We start from the raw sequence: 21186 nt of genomic DNA, 5'->3' as shown, positions 1-21186 counted from the left end.
TGATTTGGTAAACAGAGAAGAGGTAGTAAAAGCTTTGCGGAAGATGAAAGCCGGCAAGGCAGCAGGTTTGGATGGTATTGCAGTGGAATTTTTAAAAAAGGGGGTGACTGTATTGTTGACTGGTTGGTAAGGTTATTTAATGTATGTATGACTCATGGTGAGGTGCCTGAGGATTGGCGGAATGCGTGCATAGTGCCATTGTACAAAGGCAAAGGGGATAAGAGTGAGTGCTCAAATTACAGAGGTATAAGTTTGTTGAGTATTCCTGGTAAATTATATGGGAGGGTATTGATTGAGAGGGTGAAGGCATGTACAGAGCATCAGATTGGGGAAGAGCAGTGCGGTTTCAGAAGTGGTAGAGGATGTGTGGATCAGGTGTTTGCTTTGAAGAATGTATGTGAGAAATACTTAGAAAAGCAAATGGATTTGTATGTAGCATTTATGGATCTGGAGAAGGCATATGATAGAGTTGATAGAGATGCTCTGTGGAAGGTATTAAGAATATATGGTGTGGGAGGCAAGTTGTTAGAAGCAGTGAAAAGTTTTTATCGAGGATGTAAGGCATGTGTACGTGTAGGAAGAGAGGAAAGTGATTGGTTCTCAGTGAATGTAGGTTTGCGGCAGGGTTGTGTGATGTCTCCATGGTTGTTTAATTTGTTTATGGATGGGGTTGTTAGGGAGGTAAATGCAAGAGTCCTGGAAAGAGGGGCAAGTATGAAGTCTGTTGGGGATGAGAGAGCTTGGGAAGTGAGTCAGTTGTTGTTCGCTGATGATACAGCGCTGGTGGCTGATTCATGTGAGAAACTGCAGAAGCTGGTGACTGAGTTTGGTAAAGTGTGTGGAAGAAGAAAGTTAAGAGTAAATGTGAATAAGAGCAAGGTTATTAGGTACAGTAGGGTTGAGGGTCAAGTCAATTGGGAGGTGAGTTTGAATGGAGAAAAACTGGAGGAAGTGAAGTGTTTTAGATATCTGGGAGTGGATCTGTCAGCGGATGGAACCATGGAAGCGGAAGTGGATCATAGGGTGGGGGAGGGGGCGAAAATTTTGGGAGCCTTGAAAAATGTGTGGAAGTCGAGAACATTATCTCGGAAAGCAAAAATGGGTATGTTTGAAGGAATAGTGGTTCCAACAATGTTGTATGGTTGCGAGGCGTGGGCTATGGATAGAGTTGTGCGCAGGAGGATGGATGTGCTGGAAATGAGATGTTTGAGGACAATGTGTGGTGTGAGGTGGTTTGATCGAGTAAGTAACGTAAGGGTAAGAGAGATGTGTGGAAATAAAAAGAGCGTGGTTGAGAGAGCAGAAGAGGGTGTTTTGAAATGGTTTGGGCACATGGAGAGAATGAGTGAGGAAAGATTGACCAAGAGGATATATGTGTCGGAGGTGGAGGGAACGAGGAGAAGAGGGAGGCCAAATTGGAGGTGGAAAGATGGAGTGAAAAAGATTTTGTGTGATCGGGGCCTGAACATGCAGGAGGGTGAAAGGAGGGCAAGAAATAGAGTGAATTGGAGCGATGTGGTATACAGGGGTTGACGTGCTGTCAGTGGATTGAATCAAGGCATGTGAAGCGTCTGGGGTAAACCATGGAAAGCTGTGTAGGTATGTATATTTGCGTGTGTGGACGTGTGTATGTACGTGTGTATGGGGGTTGGGCCATTTCTTTCGTCTGTTTCCTTGCGCTACCTCGCAAACGCGGGAGACAGCGACAAAGTATAAAAAAAAAAAAAAAAAAAAAAAAAAAAAAAAAAAAAACATGAAAAATGTAAGAAATAATTTAGAAAACAAACTTCTAGCTTGAAATGAAATGAAAAAATGAATGTCACATAATGGTTCAACCTCTGGCTATGGAAAAGGGAAATGTATAATTTATTTACACAAACGTCAATAGTAGTTCTCATCAATTTAACCACAGTATTAATAAGCTTCAATGTCTAAGCTACACTTTTTCCAATTTCACTATTTTATTGTCAAAGCACCATGTATGAAAACTATCACTCCAGTAACACAACTATAAACATTTACTTCCCCTTTAAAAAAGTTCTGGGGAAGTCTGTCTCGATACACTGCGGGACACTCTACCACCTGGTGAGGTTTGGGTTGTTATGGATGGGGTTGTTAGGGAGGTGAATGCAAGAGTTTTGGAAAAAGGGGCAAGTATGAAGTCTGTTGGGGATGAGAGAGCTTGGGAAGTGAGTCAGTTGTTGTTCGCTGATGATACAGCGCTGGTGGCTGATTCATGTGAGAAACTGCAGAAGCTGGTGACTGAGTTTGGTAAAGTGTGTGAAAGAAGAAAGTTAAGAGTACATGCGAATAAGAGCAAGGTAATTAGGTACAGTAGGGTTGAGGGTCAAGTCAATTGGGAGGTAAGTTTGAATGGAGAAAAACTGGAGGAAGTAAAGTGTTTTCGATATCTGGGAGTGGATCTGGCAGCGGATGGAACCATGGAAGCGGAAGTGGATCATAGGGTGGGGGAGGGGGCGAAAATTCTGGGAGCCTTGAAGAATGTGTGGAAGTCGAGAACATTAACTCGGAAAGCAAAAATGGGTATGTTTGAAGGAATAGTGGTTCCAACAATGTTGTATGGTTGCAAGGCATGGGCTATGGATAGAGTTGTGCGCAAGAGGATGGATGTGCTGGAAATGAGATGTTTGAGGACAATGCGTGGTGTGAGGTGGTTTGATCGAGTAAGTAACGTAAGGGTAAGAGAGATGTGTGGAAATAAAAAGAGCATGGTTGAGAGAGCAAAAGAGGGTGTTTTGAAATGGTTTGGGCACATGGAGAGAATGAGTGAGGAAAGATTGACCAAGAGGATATATGTGTCGGAGGTGGAGGGAACGAGGAGAAGTGGGAGACCAAATTGGAGGTGGAAAGATGGAGTGAAAAAGATTTTGTGTGATCGGGGCCTGAACATGCAGGAGGGTGAAAGGAGGGCAAGGAATAGAGTGAATTGGATCGATGTGGTATACCGGGGTTGACGTGCTGTCAGTGGATTGAATCAGGGCATATGAAGCGTCTGGGGTAAACCATGGAAAGCTGTGTAGGTATGTATATTTGCGTGTATGGACGTATGTATATACATGTGTATGGGGGTGGGTTGGGCCATTTCTTTCGTCTGTTTCCTTGCGCTACCTCGCAAACGCAGGAGACAGCGGCAAAAAAAAAAAAAAAAAAGTTTGTTGAGTATTCCTGGTAAATTATATGGGAGGGTATTGATTGAGAGGGTGAAGGCATGTACAGAGCATCAGATTGGGGAAGAGCAGTGTGGTTTCAGAAGTGGTAGAGGATGTGTGGATCAGGTGTTTGCTTTGAAGAATGTATGTGAGAAATACTTAGAAAAGCAAATGGGTTTGTATGTAGCATTTATGGATCTGGAGAAGGCATATGATAGAGTTGATTGAGATGCTCTGTGGAAGGTATTAAGAATATATGGTGTGGGAGGCAAGTTGTTAGAAGCAGTGAAAAGTTTTTGTCGAGGATGTAAGGCATGTGTACGTGTAGGAAGAGAGGAAAGTGACTGGTTCTCAGTGAATGTAGGTTTGCGGCAGGGGTGTGTGATGTCTCCATGGTTGTTTAATTTGTTTATGGATGGGGTTGTTAGGGAGGTGAATGCAAGAGTTTTGGAAAGAGGGGCAAGTATGAAGTCTGTTGGGGATGAGAGAGCTTGGGAAGTGAGTCAGTTGTTGTTCGCTGATGATACAGCGCTGGTGGCTGATTCATGTGAGAAACTGCAGAAGCTGGTGACTGAGTTTGGTAAAGTGTGTGAAAGAAGAAAGTTAAGAGTAAATGTGAATAAGAGCAAGGTAATTAGGTACAGTAGGGTTGAGGGTCAAGTCAATTGGGAGGTAAGTTTAAATGGAGAAAAACTGGAGGAAGTAAAGTGTTTTAGATATCTGGGAGTGGATCTGGCAGCGGATGGAACCATGGAAGCGGAAGTGGATCATAGGGTGGGGGAGGGGGTGAAAATTCTGGGAGCCTTGAAGAATGTGTGGGTCAAGAACATTATCTCGGAAAGCAAAAATGGGTATGTTTGAAGGAATAGTGGTTCCAACAATGTTGTATGGTGGCGAGGCATGGGCTATGGATAGAGTTGTGCGCAGGAGGATGGATGTGCTGGAAATGAGATGTTTGAGGACAATGTGTGCTGCGAGGTGGTTTGATCGAGTAAGTAACGTAAGGGTAAGAGAGATGTTAAACATGATCGGGCCCGGGTGCTTGGCAGCGGGTGAAAGGGGCAAGGAATAGAGTAATTGGATCGATGTGGTATACCCGGGGTTGACGTGCTGTCAGTGGATTGAATCAGGGCATATGAAGCGTCTGGGGTAAACCATGGAAAGCTGTGTAGGGATGTATATTGCGTGTATGGACGTATGTATATACATGTGTATGGGGGTGGGGTTGGGCCATTTCTTTCGTCTGTTTCCTTGCGCTACCTCGCAAACGCCGGGAGACAGCGGCAAAAAAAAAAAAAAAAAGTTTGTTGAGTATTCTTGGTAAATTATATGGGAGGGTATTGATTGAGAGGGTGAAGGCATGTACAGAGCATCAGATTGGGGAAGAGCAGTGTGGTTTCAGAAGTGGTAGAGGATGTGTGGATCAGGTGTTTGCTTTGAAGAATGTATGTGAGAAATACTTAGAAAAGCAAATGGGTTTGTATGTAGCATTTATGGATCTGGAGAAGGCATATGATAGAGTTGATTGAGATGCTCTGTGGAAGGTATTAAGAATATATGGTGTGGGAGGCAAGTTGTTAGAAGCAGTGAAAAGTTTTTGTCGAGGATGTAAGGCATGTGTACGTGTAGGAAGAGAGGAAAGTGACTGGTTCTCAGTGAATGTAGGTTTGCGGCAGGGGTGTGTGATGTCTCCATGGTTGTTTAATTTGTTTATGGATGGGGTTGTTAGGGAGGTGAATGCAAGAGTTTTGGAAAGAGGGGCAAGTATGAAGTCTGTTGGGGATGAGAGAGCTTGGGAAGTGAGTCAGTTGTTGTTCGCTGATGATACAGCGCTGGTGGCTGATTCATGTGAGAAACTGCAGAAGCTGGTGACTGAGTTTGGTAAAGTGTGTGAAAGAAGAAAGTTAAGAGTAAATGTGAATAAGAGCAAGGTAATTAGGTACAGTAGGGTTGAGGGTCAAGTCAATTGGGAGGTAAGTTTAAATGGAGAAAAACTGGAGGAAGTAAAGTGTTTTAGATATCTGGGAGTGGATCTGGCAGCGGATGGAACCATGGAAGCGGAAGTGGATCATAGGGTGGGGGAGGGGGTGAAAATTCTGGGAGCCTTGAAGAATGTGTGGGTCAAGAACATTATCTCGGAAAGCAAAAATGGGTATGTTTGAAGGAATAGTGGTTCCAACAATGTTGTATGGTGGCGAGGCATGGGCTATGGATAGAGTTGTGCGCAGGAGGATGGATGTGCTGGAAATGAGATGTTTGAGGACAATGTGTGCTGCGAGGTGGTTTGATCGAGTAAGTAACGTAAGGGTAAGAGAGATGTGTGGAAATAAAAAGAGCGTGGTTGAGAGAGCAGAAGAGGGTGTTTTGAAATGGTTTGGGCACATGGAGAGAATGAGTGAGGAAAGATTGACCAAGAGGATATATGTGTCGGAGGTGGAGGGAACGAGGAGAAGTGGGAGACCAAATTGGAGGTGGAAAGATGGAGTGAAAAAGATTTTGTGTGATCGGGGTCTGAACATGCAGGAGGGTGAAAGGAGGGCAAGGAATAGAGTGAACTGGATCGATGTGGTATACCGGGATTGACGTGCCGTCAGTGGGTTGAATCAGGGCATGTGAAGCGTCTGGGGTAAACCATGGAAAGCTGTGTAGGTATGTATATTTGCGTGTATGGACGTATGTATATACATGTGTATGGGGGTGGGTTGGGCCATTTCTTTCGTCTGTTTCCTTGCGCTACCTCGCAAATGCTGGAGACAGCGACAAAGCAAGAAAAAAAAAAATTATAATTATCCAACATGGTGCATTTTGGTTCCCCCAAGCACCCTCATCCTTACAATGTATGCCTCTAATTAGTAACGAGCTAAAATAGCAACATTTCACATTTGTGAGAATCAAGAATCAAGGTGGTAGCTCACATAACTACAAATGAGATCTAAAAAGTAAAATAATCTTACTAATAACATGCATTTACTAATAATGTGCATTACATGTGACAGCTAGAGACCGGGTGTGAACAAAAGTGGCCTTTTTTTATCTGTCTTCTTGGCAATACCTCGCTGAAGCAGGGGGTAGCGATACTGTTTCCTGTGAGGCAGGGTAATGCCAGGAATGGATGAAGACAAGCACGTGTTTCTGTGCATGTCTTTGTATATGTATGTATATGTATTATTCTCATTATTATTATACTTTGTCGCTGTTTCCCGCGTTAGCGAGGGAGCGCATGGAAACAGACGAAAGAATTGCCCAACCCACCCACATATACATGCATATACATACACGTCCACACACGCACATGTATATACCTATACATTTCAACATATAGACATATACATTATTTTTTTTTTTATTATACTTTGTCGCTGTCTCCCGCGTTTGCGAGGTAGCGCAAGGAAACAGACGAAAGATGTGGCCCAACCCCCCCCCCCATACACATGTATATACATACGTCCACACACGCAAATATACACACCTACACAGCTTTCCATGGTTTACCCCAGACGCTTCACATGCCTTGATTCAATCCACTGACAGCACGTCAACCCTGGTATACCACATCGCTCCAATTCACTCTATTCCTTGCCCTCCTTTCACCCTCCTGCATGTTCAGGCCCCGATCACACAAAATCTTTTTCACTCCATCTTTCCACCTCCAATTTGGTCTCCCTCTTCTCCTCGTTCCCTCCACCTCCGACACATATATCCTCTTGGTCAATCTTTCCTCACTCATTCTCTCCATGTGCCCAAACCACTTCAAAACACCCTCTTCTGCTCTCTAAACCACGCTCTTTTTATTTCCACACATCTCTCTTACCCTTACGTTACTCACTCGATCAAACCACCTCACACCACACATTGTCCTCAAACATCTCATTTCCAGCACATCCATCCTCCTGCGCACAACTCTATCCATAGCCCAGGCCTCGCAACCATACAACATTGTTGGAACCACTATTCCTTCAAACATACCCATTTTTGCTTTCCGAGATAATGTTCTCGACTTCCACACATTCTTCAAGGCCCCCAGAATTTTCGCCCCCTCCCCCACCCTATGATCCACTTCCGCTTCCATGGTTCCATCCGCTGCCAGATCCACTCCCAGATATCTAAAACACTTCATTTCCTCCAGCTTTTCTCCATTCAAACTCACCTCCCAATTGACTTGACCCTCAACCCTACTGTACCTAATAACCTTGCTCTTATTGACATTTAACTTTCTTCTTCCACACACTTTACCAAACTCAGTCACCAGCTTCTGCAGTTTCTCACATGAATCAGCCACCAGCGCTGTATCATCAGCGAACAACAACTGACTCACTTCCCAAGCTCTCTCATCCCCAACAGACTTCATACTTGCCCTTCTTTCCAAAACTCTTGCATTTACCTCCCTAACAACCCCATCCATAAACAAATTAAACAACCATGGAGACATCACACACCCCTGCCGCAAACCTACATTCACTGAGAACCAATCACTTTCCTCTCTTCCTACCCGTACACATGCCTTACATCCTCGATAAAAACTTTTCACTGCTTCTAACAACTTGCCTCCCACACCATATATTCTTAATACCTTCCACAGAGCATCTCTATCAACTCTATCATATGCCTTCTCCAGATCCATAAATGCTACATACAAATCCATTTGCTTTTCTAAGTATTTCTCACATACATTCTTCAAAGCAAACACCTGATCCACACATCCTCTACCACTTCTGAAACCACACTGCTCTTCCCCAATCTCATGCTCTGTACATGCCTTCACCCTCTCAATCAATACCCTCCCATATAATTTACCAAGAATACTCAACAAACTTATACCTCTGTAATTTGAGCACTCACTCTTATCCCCTTTGCCTTTGTACAATGGCACTATGCATGCATTCTGCCAATCCTCAGGCACCTCACCATGAGTCATACATACATTAAATAACTTTACCAACCAGTCAACAATACAGTCACCCCCTTTTTTTATAAATTCCACTGCAATACCATCCAAACCTGCTGCCTTGCCGGCTTTCATCTTCCGCAAAGCTTTCACTACCTCTTCTCTGTTTACCAAATCATTTTCCCTAACCCTCTCACTTTGCACACCACCTCGACCAAAACAACCTATATCTGCCACTCTATCATCAAACACATTCAACAAACCTTCAAAATACTCACTCCATCTCCTTCTCACATCACCACTACTTGTTATCACCTCCCCATTTGCGCCCTTCACTGAAGTTCCCATTTGCTCCCTTGTCTTACGCACTTTATTTACCTCCTTCCAGAACATCTTTTTATTCTCCCTAAAATTTAATGATACTCTCTCACCCCAACACTCATTTGCCCTTTTTTTCACCTCTTGCACCTTTCTCTTGACCTCCTGTCTCTTTCTTTTATACATCTCCCACTCAATTGCATTTTTTCCCTGCAAAAATCGCCCAAATGCCTCTCTCTTCTCTTTCACTAATACTCTTACTTCTTCATCCCACCACTCACTACCCTTTCTAATCAACCCACCTCCCACTCTTCTCATGCCACAAGCATCTTTTGCGCAATCCATCACAGATTCCCTAAATACATCCCATTCCTCCCCCACTCCCCTTACTTCCATTGTTCTCACCTTTTTCCATTCTGTACTCAGTCTCTCCTGGTACTTCCTCACACAGGTCTCCTTCCCAAGCTCACTTACTCTCACCACCCTCTTCACCCCAACATTCACTCTTCTTTTCTGAAAACCCATACAAATCTTCACCTTTGCCTCCACAAGATAATGATCAGACATCCCTCCAGTTGCACCTCTCAGCACCTTAACATCCAAAAGTCTCTCTTTCGCACGCCTGTCAATTAACACGTAATCCAATAACGCTCTCTGGCCATCTCTCCTACTTACATAAGTATACTTATGTATATCTCGCTTTTTAAACCAGGTATTCCCAATCATCAGTCCTTTTTCAGCACATAAATCTACAAGCTCTTCACCATTTCTATTTACAACACTGAACACCCCATGTATACCAATTATTCCCTCAACTGCCACATTACTCACCTTTGCATTCAAATCACCCATCACTATAACCCGGTCCCGTGCATCAAAACCACTAACACACTCATTCAGCTGCTCCCAAAACACTTGCCTCTCATGATCTTTCTTCTCATGCCCAGGTGCATTTGCACTAATAATCACCCATCTCTCTCCATCAACTTTCAGTTTTACCCATATTAATCGAGAATTTACTTTCTTACATTCTATCGCATACTCCCACAACTCCTGTTTCAGGAGTATTGCTACTCCTTCCCTTGCTCTTGTCCTCTCACTAACCCCTGACTTTACTCCCTAGACATTCCCAAACCACTCCTCCCCTTTACCCTTGAGCTTCGTTTCACTCAGAGCCAAAACATCCAGGTTCCTTTCCTCAAACATACTACCTATCTCTCCTTTTTTCACATCTTGGTTACATCCACACACATTTAGGCACCCCACTCTGAGCCTTCGAGGAGGATGAGCACTCCCCGCGTGACTCCTTCTTCTGTTTCCCATTTCAGAAAGTCAATACAAGGAGGGGAGGATTTCTGGCCCCCCGCTCCCGTCCCCTCTAGTCGCTTTCTACGACATGCGAGGAATACGTGGGAAGTATTCTTTCACCCCTATCCCCAGGGATAATATACATATATATATACATATACACATACACACACATACACATACACACGCACATATACACACACACACACACATACATATATTTACATATGAAAAATGTAAGAAACAATTTAGAAAACTGAAACTTCTAGCTTGAAATGAATGAAAAAATGAATGTCACATAATGGTACAACCTCTGGCTATGGAAAAAGGAAATGTATAATTTATTTACACAAACGTCAATAGTAGTTCTCATCAATTTAACCACTGTATCAATAAGCTTCAATGTCTAAGCTACATTTTTTCTCCAATTTCACTATTTTCTTGTCAAAACACCATGTATGAAAACTATCACTCCAGTAACACAACTATAAACATTTACTTCCCCTTTAAAAAAAAGTTCTGGGGAAGTCTGAATTAGAATTATTATAAAGAAGAAATAAAGTAAGGTAGGTCGAGTAGTACGAGGCAGACTTGGCAGAGGTCCTGTGATGCTGATGATGATAAGCGTCAGATGAAGAATTACAAGGGAGAATTACAAGGCTGCCGAGCCGACGTGAAGATCCTGCTACATCTGAAGATCACGAGCTCTTGTGAGAATGAACGTGTTGATATCCCAGACATGTCAGTCAGCCACTATTGGTTTCCAATGCCTGGTGTTTGAAGATGCTCCGAATGGTGTAACAGCAGGAGTGACAGCTGGAATGCAGGTGGTGATGGTTCCAGACCCTCGTCTGGATGCAGAAATGACCAAAGGAGCTTCTCAAGTTTTAAAATCTCTGGAAGACTTCAAGCCAGAATTGTTTGGTCTGCCCTCATATGATTGCTGAGTTAGTATCGCGCGTAAAGTTCTTATTATTCTTTTCCTCGGAACTTAGGACGCCCAAGCCCCTTGACGGAATCCATCCATGCCCCTACCCCACCCCACCCACACAGACATATACATATATACACATGTACATAATTCATACTGTGTGCCTTTATTCATTCCCATCGCCACTCCGCCACACATGAAATGACAACCCCTTACTCCCGCATGCGCACGAGGTAGCGCTAGGAAAAGACAACAAAGGCCACATTCATTCACACTCAGTCTCTAGCTGTCATGTATAATGCACTGAAAGCACAGCTCCCTTTCCACATCCAGGTCCCACAAAACTTTCTATGGTTTACCCCAGACACTTCACATGCCCTGGTTCAATCCATTGACAGTACGTCGACCCTGGTATACCACATCGTTCCAATTCACTCTATTCCTTGCACGCTTTTCACCCTACTGCATGTTCAGGCCCCGATCGCTCAAAATCTTTTTCACTCCATCCTTCCACCTCCAATTTGGTCTCTCGCTTGTATATGTTAATATGTATATGTATTCATATGTGCATGTAAGGGCATTTATGTATATACATATGCATATGAGTGGATGGGCCTTTCCTCAACTGTTTCCTGGCACTTCCTCACTGATGCGGGAATCAGCGATCAAGTATAATAATATAATATAAATCTATCTTACATTTTTCAATATTATACTTGATCACTGTTTCCCACGTCAACAAGGTAGCGCCAGGAAACAGACAAAGAATAGCCCATCCACTCATATATACACATATATATACATAAATGCCCATACATGCACATATACATACATACACATAACATATACACATACATATACATACACAAACACATATATATACATATCTACACGAGAAGTGAAAGACCAAATTGGAGGTGGAAAGATGGAGTCAAAAAGATTTTGAGTGATCGGGGCCTGAGCATGCAGGAGGGTGAAAGGCGTACAAGGAACAGAGTGAATTGGAACGATGTGGTGTACCGGGGTCGACGTGCTGTCAATGGATTGAACCAGGGCATGTGAAGCGTCTGGGGTAAACCATAGAAAGTTCTGTGGGGCCTGGATGTGGAAAGGGAGCTGTGGTTTCGGTGCATTATACATGACAGCTAGACACTGAGTGTGAACGAATGAGGCCTTTGTTGTCTTTTCCTAGCGCTGCCTCGCGCACATGCGGGGGGAGGGGGTTGTTATTTCATTATGTGGCGGGGTGGCGACAGGAATGAATAAGGGCAGACAGTATGAATCATGTACATGTGTATATATGTATATGTCTGTGTGTGTATATATATATGTATACGTTAAGATGCATAGGTATGCACATGTGCGTGTGTGGACGTGTATGTATATACATATGTATGTGGTTGGGTTGGGCCATTCTTTTGTCTGTTTCCTTGTGCTACCTCGCTAACACGGGAGACAGCGACAAAGTATAATAAAAAAAAATACACATGAACATATTCATATTTGCTTGCCTTCATCTATTCCTGTCACTACCCTGGTCCGCAGGAAACAGCATTGCTGACCCCTGCTTCAGCGAGGTAGCGCTAGGAAAACAGACAAAAACAGCCTAATTCATTCACACTCAGTCTCTAGCTGTCATGTAATGCACCAAAACCACAGCTCGTGATCCACATCCAGGCCCCACAGACCTTTCCATGGTTTACCCCAGATGTTTCATATGCCCTGATTTAGTCCACTGACAAAATGTCAACCCCAGTATACCACATAATGTTAATGCAATGCTTCTCTCACCAAAACAGTAAATTCTGGTATTGTGTGACTGCTATTCATCATGTCAAAACTTATGTCATTTTCTGGTGTAAAAACAGAACTAAAAACTTGTTTACAGTTGTCTCTATGCTTTTACCGTCCACATTAAGTTCCTCATCCTCATTTCCTAAGGGGCCTATCCCACTCCTTATATGTTTCTTATTATTGATTCTTTCTTTCTTTCAAACTATTCGCCATTTCCTGCGTTAGCGAGGTAGTGTTAAGAACAGAGAACTGGGCCTTTGAGGGAATATCCTCACCTGGCCCCCTTCTCTGTTCCTTCTTTTGGAAAATTAAAAAAAAAATAATGAGAGGGGAGGATTTCCAGCCCCCCCGCTCCCTCCCCTTTTAGTCGCCTTCTACGACACGCAGGGAATACGTGGGAAGTATTCTCTCTCCCCTATCCCCACTGATATTTCTATACAATCTTTCAGGATCCCCATCACTTTCCTAAGGGTCCTATCCCACTCCATATGTTTCTTATCACTGATATTTCTATAAAATCTTTCAAGATCCCTATCACTATCTCCTGCAATACTCACTTTGTATTCTCTCTTGCTTTTTTCCCTAAGACTTTTCATGCATCCACTGATTGTGTTATATTGCATTGCAATATTTGGCTCTGTCTGATTTCTTAACCTTGTTGGAGTTTATTTCTGTTCTGTATAGCTCTTGCAATATCTTGGGAGTACCATTCAGGTTTGTTGTTGGTTCTATTATTTCTGTCACACAAGGGAATGAATGTGACTTGATGTTGCATAAAGTGATGCTTAAAATTGGCCCATAATTCCTCTGTGTATGAACCAATTGGGGTGGAATTCTTTAATGCATCATGCAACCCATTAAAACCTGCCCTTTTCAAGTTGGGTAATAATAATGGGTGGACAGGAATTGGTTTTGATATTTACATCAAACCTAACTATGTTAAGATCACAAATGCATATTTATTTATTTATTTACTTATTTTGCTTTGTCGCTGTCTCCCGCATTTGCGAGGTGGCGCAAGGAAACAGACGAAAGAAATGGCCCAACCCACCCCCATACACATGTATATACATACACGTCCACACACGCAAATATACATACCTATACATCTCAATGTACACATATATATACACACACAGACACATACATATATACCCATGCACACAATTCACACTGTCTGCCTTTATTCGTTCCCAGCGCCACCTCGCCACACATGGAATACCATCCCCCTCCCCCCTCATGTGTGCGAGGTAGCACTAGGAAAAGACAACAAAGGCCACATTCGTTCACATTCAGTCTCTAGCTGTCATGCAATAATGCCCGAAACCACAGCTCCCTTTCCACATCCAGGCCCCACACAACTTTCCATGGTTTACCCCAGACGCTTCACATGCCCTGATTCAATCCACTGACAGTACGTCAACCCCGGTATACCACATCGATCCAATTTACTCCATTCCTTGCCCGCCTTTCACCCTCCTGCATGTTCAGGCCCCGATCACTCAAAATCTTTTTCACTCCATCTTTCCACCTCCAATTTGGTCTCCCTCTTCCCCTCGTTCCCTCCACCTCCGACACATATATCCTCTTGGTTAATCTTTCCTCACTCATTCTCTCCATGTGCCCAAACCATTTCAAAACACCCTCTTCTGCTCTCTCAAACATGCTCTCCATGTTCTCTAAAACAGGTATTAGTTACTAAGAACTCCAGGGATACAAGAACTAAATCAACGGTATTAGCTTCACTCATCAGCTCAGTGAATGTTTAGCACACAAATTTTCTTTGATAAAGTTGACAAGTCTAGCAGATTCACTTTCTCAACCCAAGAAAGTTTGCCAGTAATAATAATGGGTTTAGGGGAGATGGTTTTGATATTTACATTGAACCTAACTATGTTATGGTCACAAGTGCCTAGATATTCTCCAAAACGGGTATCGATCACTAAGAACTCCAGGGATGCAAGAACTAAATCAAGTATATTAGCTTCACTTGTAAGCCCGGTGACAGTTTGGTAGTGAAAATGTTCTTTTAACAAAGTTAATACTTCTAGCAGATTCACTTTCAACATCCTTTGCTAGTAGATTTCTAGTAGATTAAAATCCAAAGAATTATGAAGTCTTTATCCTGTATGTCTCATTGTAAACTCCTGTATATGACAGTATCAATATCAACAGCTTACTAAGGTGCCTATAGATGACGTTTACATAAAGTTTGGAAAATTCTGAGCTAATCTGAACACACACACATTCCAAAGCAGATGATGATGTCTGAATTTCAGACGAGCTAATCTGAACACACACACACACATTCAAAAGCAGCTGATGATGTCTGAATTTCTATGGGATTTAGTCTGGTAGACCGTACTGGCTAATCAGATCAGTGTTTTTCAGGTTCAGAAATGCCTCTGTTCAAATCAATGATATCAACTGTTCACTGTTTACCAAACAATGCAATTCACTTATTTTATTTTGGATGGATTGTATATTCATGTAAAGTCCATCATATTTCTTTGAGTGATTTCTGTATGAGACTGGTGTCATGATATGGTGACTGGCTATCTTTTGACCAAGGTGTGACAAGCCCCTTTGACCCACCTCCCTGACATCGCTGACTAATGGGGTGAATAGGGGATTTGATCTAATCCCCATCATGTGACATATAATATGACCTGACCTGACCTTAACTGCCTGTTACATGTGGTCAACAAAGTGACCTCTACTGGGCCTTAACAAAAAATTTCCCTACAGTTGTAAGGCAATACCAAATGCTCCTCAAAAATAGCTAACTTCCACAGCTTATTTGCTTAAAATCTGTGACTCATTCCATATCCATGTTTTGGCTAAATATGCCAGGGTTGGGAGGACTATGATGTCCCTCAATCCTTTCTTCACTTCCATACTTACACCTCTGCCCTTCATTACTCTACTAAAGGACCAAATGACTCTTCTACCCTGTACTGCTCTCCTTATCTCTCCTTTCATATCACCAAACTTTACCTAGACTGTTTCTAAATACCTGAATTCTTTCATCTCTTCTGGTCTTTCTTCCCCCATATTCAAAACACAGTTTAGTACACTTTTTTCTTTCACTCTATATTGTTTTCCATCCTCCATACCCATTAACGTAACAACTGTTGCCTCACCTTCTCCCACATTAATCAGCTCTTCACAATGCTCTTTCCATCTTCATTTCACTTCCTCAGTTTAATTCAGCAACTCCCTCTCCTTACTTCTCACATTAACATTTCCATTCTTACATTCACCTCTTCCTTTTTTCATCTTATTCCACTGCAATTTCTCATTTTTCCTAAATATTTCACTAAACTTTCTTCCAAAATCTTCATCTACATTTTCTTTGCCTTCCTTTATCAGCATCTTGGCATTCCACCTACACATTCTGTATTCTTCCCTCCAGCTTTGCTGAACTTCCACGGATACATTCCTTTCAAGCAATCTACCATATGCATTTTTTCTCTTCCACAGCATTTCTAATACCTTCCATTTTCCAAGCATTTCCCTTATCATTCCTATATCTCAAAAGTTTGTATCCAAATACTAGTTCTACAGCCTTTAATAGTCTTTCTCTAAACATTTTCAACATCTCATTCACACATGACACTGCACTTCCATCTAAACTTTGTCATCCTCCTTTCATACTCCTCCTTGCATTCTGTCTGATTAATCTTCTAGCTTGCTAACACTTTTACCTCTCCATACCTCGACTTCTCCCTGAACCTCACTCCCACAAGAACTGTGAAAGGGTCAGATTCTCCAAAGAATCCTCTCACGACTCTAGAATCTAAAATAGCCTTTCTTAATCTTTCATCCACAGCCACACTGTCAATCAAACACTTTTGCTTTTCTCTTCCATCATACCTGAAAATCATTCTGTGCTGAAAAAAGGTGTTTGCAAGGAATAAATCCCTCATCACATATATCTACACGACAACTTCCATTCTCATTTACTCCAGGCACTCCCCTTTTACCAACTATCTCACTCATTTCATCACATTCCATCTTCACATTCACATCACCCATAACAATCATCTCTCACACTCATTCAAATTTCTCCAGAATTGTTTCATTTCATCCTAACTTCATACAAACTTCATATTCACAGCCAATATACACATACATATCCATGCATACTTCACAATTCTAATCATTCTTTTCACCCATGCTATTCTTGACCCATTCCATCCATACTCTGTAATACCATCCCACACTCTCGGTTATAGCAGAGTTGCATATCTTTCCTGACAATTTTCATTCTTGCCCGTCCATACCACTCCTCCTTCTAATCCCTTCTATAACTTCCATTCACCATTTCCAGTATCACTTCATACACCCTGCCTAAGGATATGAGCCTCCCCAATCCCCAGCACATCCAAACTATAACTTTTACATTTCTCCACACGTAGGTGATTTCTCCACATGTAGTTTCTCCACAAGTAGCTGATATGGTAAAATGACAGAGTAGTTGAAATGAGTTTATAGAAGTAATGAATCTGACAGGACTAACTAAAAGCACATTTGGGTAGAGAAAATGGGAGAAATTATAAAAAAAAATAAAGTCAAAGGTACAAAGGTAAAATGAAAGGGTGGCATGCATGAAGCAGGTTCTGCATGAGCCATCATTCTATACAGCAAGAAAATGTTGGGAAAACATATTCTTGCAACTTTAGATATTCTTTGATTAATCATACATTACCAGGATCCTTCTTATGGGGCCCCAGCAGCTTTAGGCTGTGCTCCAGTAAAGAACAGGGAAATGGTGGACTCCTTTGAAGTGAAAAGTTCCTCCAAGAAACTGTACTACTCTTTGTTCGCTGACAATGATACAATAATGCTGAGGGTGACTTCATTCATGGTGTAACCACAAGTAAGCAAAGTACAGTACAACTCAAGAGGGACAAACACTTTTTATAAAAGAGTTAAGGCTTTTAATCTAACCTCACCTGAAAATCATGTCATCATTTTGTAGTTGAAGCATGAGCTTGGTGGCTTGACTTGGTGTCACAAAAGGCAATGGCGCTGTCAAATCATCAAGGGTTGCTATGCTCACCTCTTCTTCCTGAGAGCTCAAACCATTTGGGCTAATAGAGTCATTTGGCTCCTCAACAGTTTCCTGTACAGTTCATCTAAAGTCAATAATTATTCAAAAGGACATTTGAAACCTACCTATCTAATCATTTACACCATGAATATCATCATATCCTTCAACATATGCATGGTGGTTCATGAAGAATCAGTCAAGAATATTTTGTTTGATATCTCTAAAAGCTCATGAGTTGAAGGAACATTTGCAAGAACTTAAGAATTTGTTAAGTCCTCTACAAATGGTTAAACCATAACCCAAGTGGCCCAGTTCTCCACTTTCTCCAAAGAAATTTTCAAAAGCAACAGCATGTAATTTCCTATCTGAAATGTAAGAGAAGGGAGGTTTACACATGGAGGCATCCCATCTCTTGATCATTCTTTACTATCATGCTTCTTAAATTTCTGTATGCTGTCTGCATTAACCATGACTACAATCATTTTATTCCAATCATCCACCATTCAATCTATAAGAGTACTTCTTCACATCTTTCTTACATATTTTATTACTTCATTTCATGTTAAGTCCTCTGTTTGGTTTATCCCTACATCTCTGAAAGAACTGTTCATGAACTCAGTCTTGGACAGGATATCTCAGTGGGGTACACAAAATTTTCTTAAGTTTAATGGCTCCAAGACCCAATTTCTACCCATCTCTATATCAAAACTCACAGCTCTCATCTCTCCTTTGACAATTCAGTAATTCCACCTCGACTCAATGAACATACGTGTTATCATTAACATCCACATACATGGTACCATTAACATCCACTCTTTCTTGGAATCCCCACATTACAGGAATAGCTAAGTCTGCCACTAATAAACTGGGTGTCCTGTTTAGATGTCAAAACTTCCGAACAGTTGCTTCTTTTATACAAGGTGACTAACTTCCAAACTTGATTCCCTTGCCCTACACTGCAATGATGGTTCACTTTCCCTCTTCTATAGATATCACTTTGGTTTTCACTCCTGAAAGCTGGCTGCCTGTGTACCCATGCCACTAGCTAGACCACACAATACTCAGTAAGCTACTGCATCCATGATTATTGCATGGCCATCAGCAACTCGAGGGTGGGCCGTTTTGACAACTCATTCTTTCCCTATATGTCGAAGCTTTGAAACTCTAACTTCTCATGTTTTTCCCACTTCCTATGACCTGGCACACTTCAAAAGACAGACTTTTCACTTCCTCCAAAATTTGTAAATAATTTCCCTTGTCTTTTCTTTTTCCATTTAATAATTTTCTCTACATTTCAATTAAGGTCTGGCCTTGATGTGGACTTTAGTCTGTGACTGAAGCCTTCAATAAAAAAAAAAGTTGTTATATGCATGGGTTTAGAGACTGGAAGGCAAAGGATACAAGAGCAGGGGTTTATAGTAAGAAAGAGGATAAAAAGGGTGATAATGAGGTTGAAAGCAGGAAAGGCACCTGGAGTGGACGGAATCACACCCGCAATGTTTAAGTCTGGAGGAGAAAGTGTGAGAGCGTGGATACATTAGATATATAGTTTAGCATGGAAACACTAGGTTCTGCCTGAAGATTGTGTAAAAACTAGTATTGTCCCTTCATTTAAGGGAAAAGGTGATAACGATGTTTGTACCAATCATAGTCTGTTAAGTAAACCATGAAAAGTGTATACAATGGAGTTGACTGATAAAGAGATGAAAGTGACTAAATGAATAAGTGAGTAAGGGTGTTTTAGTATAGGCAGGGAATGTGTCGATCAGATTTTTGCAATGAGAATGACTATGGAGAAGTATCTAGCGAAAGGTAGCTGTATGCAGCTTTTATACATATGAATAAAGCATATGACAGAGTCGAGTGGAGTGCTTCATAGAATATGTTAAAGATATATGTGGGGTTGGGGGATATATGTTGGATAGTGTGAAAGCCTACTGTAAAAGAAGAAATGCATGCATAAGAGTGGATGTTGAGCAAAAGTTTCGATATACATGTGGGTGTGAGGTAGAGCTGTGATGATGTCACCATGGCTGGCTTTTTAACATATAACTGGAATGAGTGATAAGAGAAATGAAACAAAACTTGGGAAAAAGGGTGCAGAGAAGTCATGTGGTGGTGAGGTATGGTGGCTAGTGACAAGCCTGTTTGTAGAAGATACTGTGTTGTATGCTGAAAGTAGGAGTTATAGAAGGTTATAAAGGAGTTTTGTGATAGAAGTATAAGCAATTGAAGGTAAATGTGAGTAAAAGTACAATAATGGTGTTTGAAAGGAAACAGTAAAAAAGTATAGGTTTTGCAAAATCCTATAAAGTGAGAGAAGAAAGTGTAATAAATTCTGCTATAAATAAGAGGGAAGAAAGACTGGAAGAGGTGACAGAATTCAAGGATTTGGGAGCTATCATGGTAAGTTTGGTGATACAGGAGAGATATGGGAGAAAACAGTACAGGGTAGAAGAGTCATTGGATCCCTTAATAAAAAAAAGGATAGATCTATGGTGTAAGTATGGAAGTGAAGAAAGGATTAAGGGACAGCATAGTCCTTACAAACCTGACCAATGCAGCCAAAACATAGACATAAAATGAGTCACAAAGGTCAAGAAATCAGGCTAAGGAAATGCCCTATATAAAAGGAACAAGTGCAATGACTAGATGAAATGAAGAAAAAAATAAGGATGTGTATGAGAGATTTAGTATGACAGGGAATACAAAGGGAATGAACTGTAATAAAGAGGGTGAAAAGCAATATCTCGAGGTGGTCTGGGTATGTGGAATGAATGCAAGACAGTGAATTTACAAGGAAAGTGTATGATAGTAGAAATAACCCATTAAAGGTGGGCGACATTTTTTTCATTCATCTATGTAAGGCGGCATATTGTAGGAATAATAAAGTATCAAGGAATAAGTCAATACATTCATACATACATAAAATTGGATGAAAAACAAAGATAAGAAGTGTTACGTGATACTACATCATGACTGGCTATGGGAGTAGGAGAGGAGTAGGAGGACCTGGGGTAGGCAGCTTATCAGACGCACCTGGGATGAGGATAGTGGACTTTGTGATCACTTTTGTTTTACACTAAATGTATCATTTATGCACTTATTTGCAACTGCTATGTATATCTACGTACATGTCAGAGATGCCATATCACCCAATTTCACCATACAATTGGGACACAAACGTTAAGTAACGTTGCCCACCTACTACTGTACAAATATTAGACGAAATCTAATACTGGCAGTGACTGCAGATGGTCGAGCAAGGGTAGCTGTTTATAGGAATGAGTAAACAGAGGTCATGATAGATGATGACAGTGATGACACATAGCTAAAATTCAAAAAATAATTATGACACAATACAGCCCAACATTATGTAACACTGCCCAGCTTCTACCATACAAAAAATTAGTAACGTTGCCTGCTTTAATGGGTTAAAGGAGATGGAGTGAGAGGAAGACCACCTGTGACACAGGAAAATAGAGTGGACAAGTACTTGAGGAAGAGAAAGGGGGGAAGAATGCATGGAATGGTGCATTCATGGGAGAACACAAAAGGACAGGATAAGTGGTGACTCTTTTGCCATGGCCAACCTCTTGGTGAAAGTTCTTGGCCTAGAGGAAATGGGTATCAGAGATACAGACAGACAGAATACTTAAAGGTACACTGAAATGGTGTGGATGTAGGGAGAGAATTAGTGGGAAGAGGATGACAGAGAGGATAT

General features: G+C 41.6%; 1 protein-coding gene across 5 annotated transcripts in view; it reads right to left on the bottom strand.

Annotated features, from left to right (window-relative positions):
* The window catches only part of LOC139760116 (terminal uridylyltransferase 7-like), a 303262-nt gene that overhangs the window by 128117 nt on the left and 153959 nt on the right, over positions 1-21186 (bottom strand). For all 5 annotated transcript variants that reach the window (XM_071682971.1, XM_071682991.1, XM_071683010.1 and 2 more), the window contains one exon: positions 17365-17534. In XM_071682971.1, the coding sequence (XP_071539072.1) occupies positions 17365-17534 (170 nt within the window). The remainder of the gene's footprint in view (positions 1-17364; positions 17535-21186) is intronic.

Source organism: Panulirus ornatus, chromosome 3 (genome assembly GCF_036320965.1).
Source record: "Panulirus ornatus isolate Po-2019 chromosome 3, ASM3632096v1, whole genome shotgun sequence".
Classification (NCBI taxonomy): domain Eukaryota; kingdom Metazoa; phylum Arthropoda; class Malacostraca; order Decapoda; family Palinuridae; genus Panulirus; species Panulirus ornatus.
This window is presented reverse-complemented; position numbering and strand designations above follow the sequence as displayed.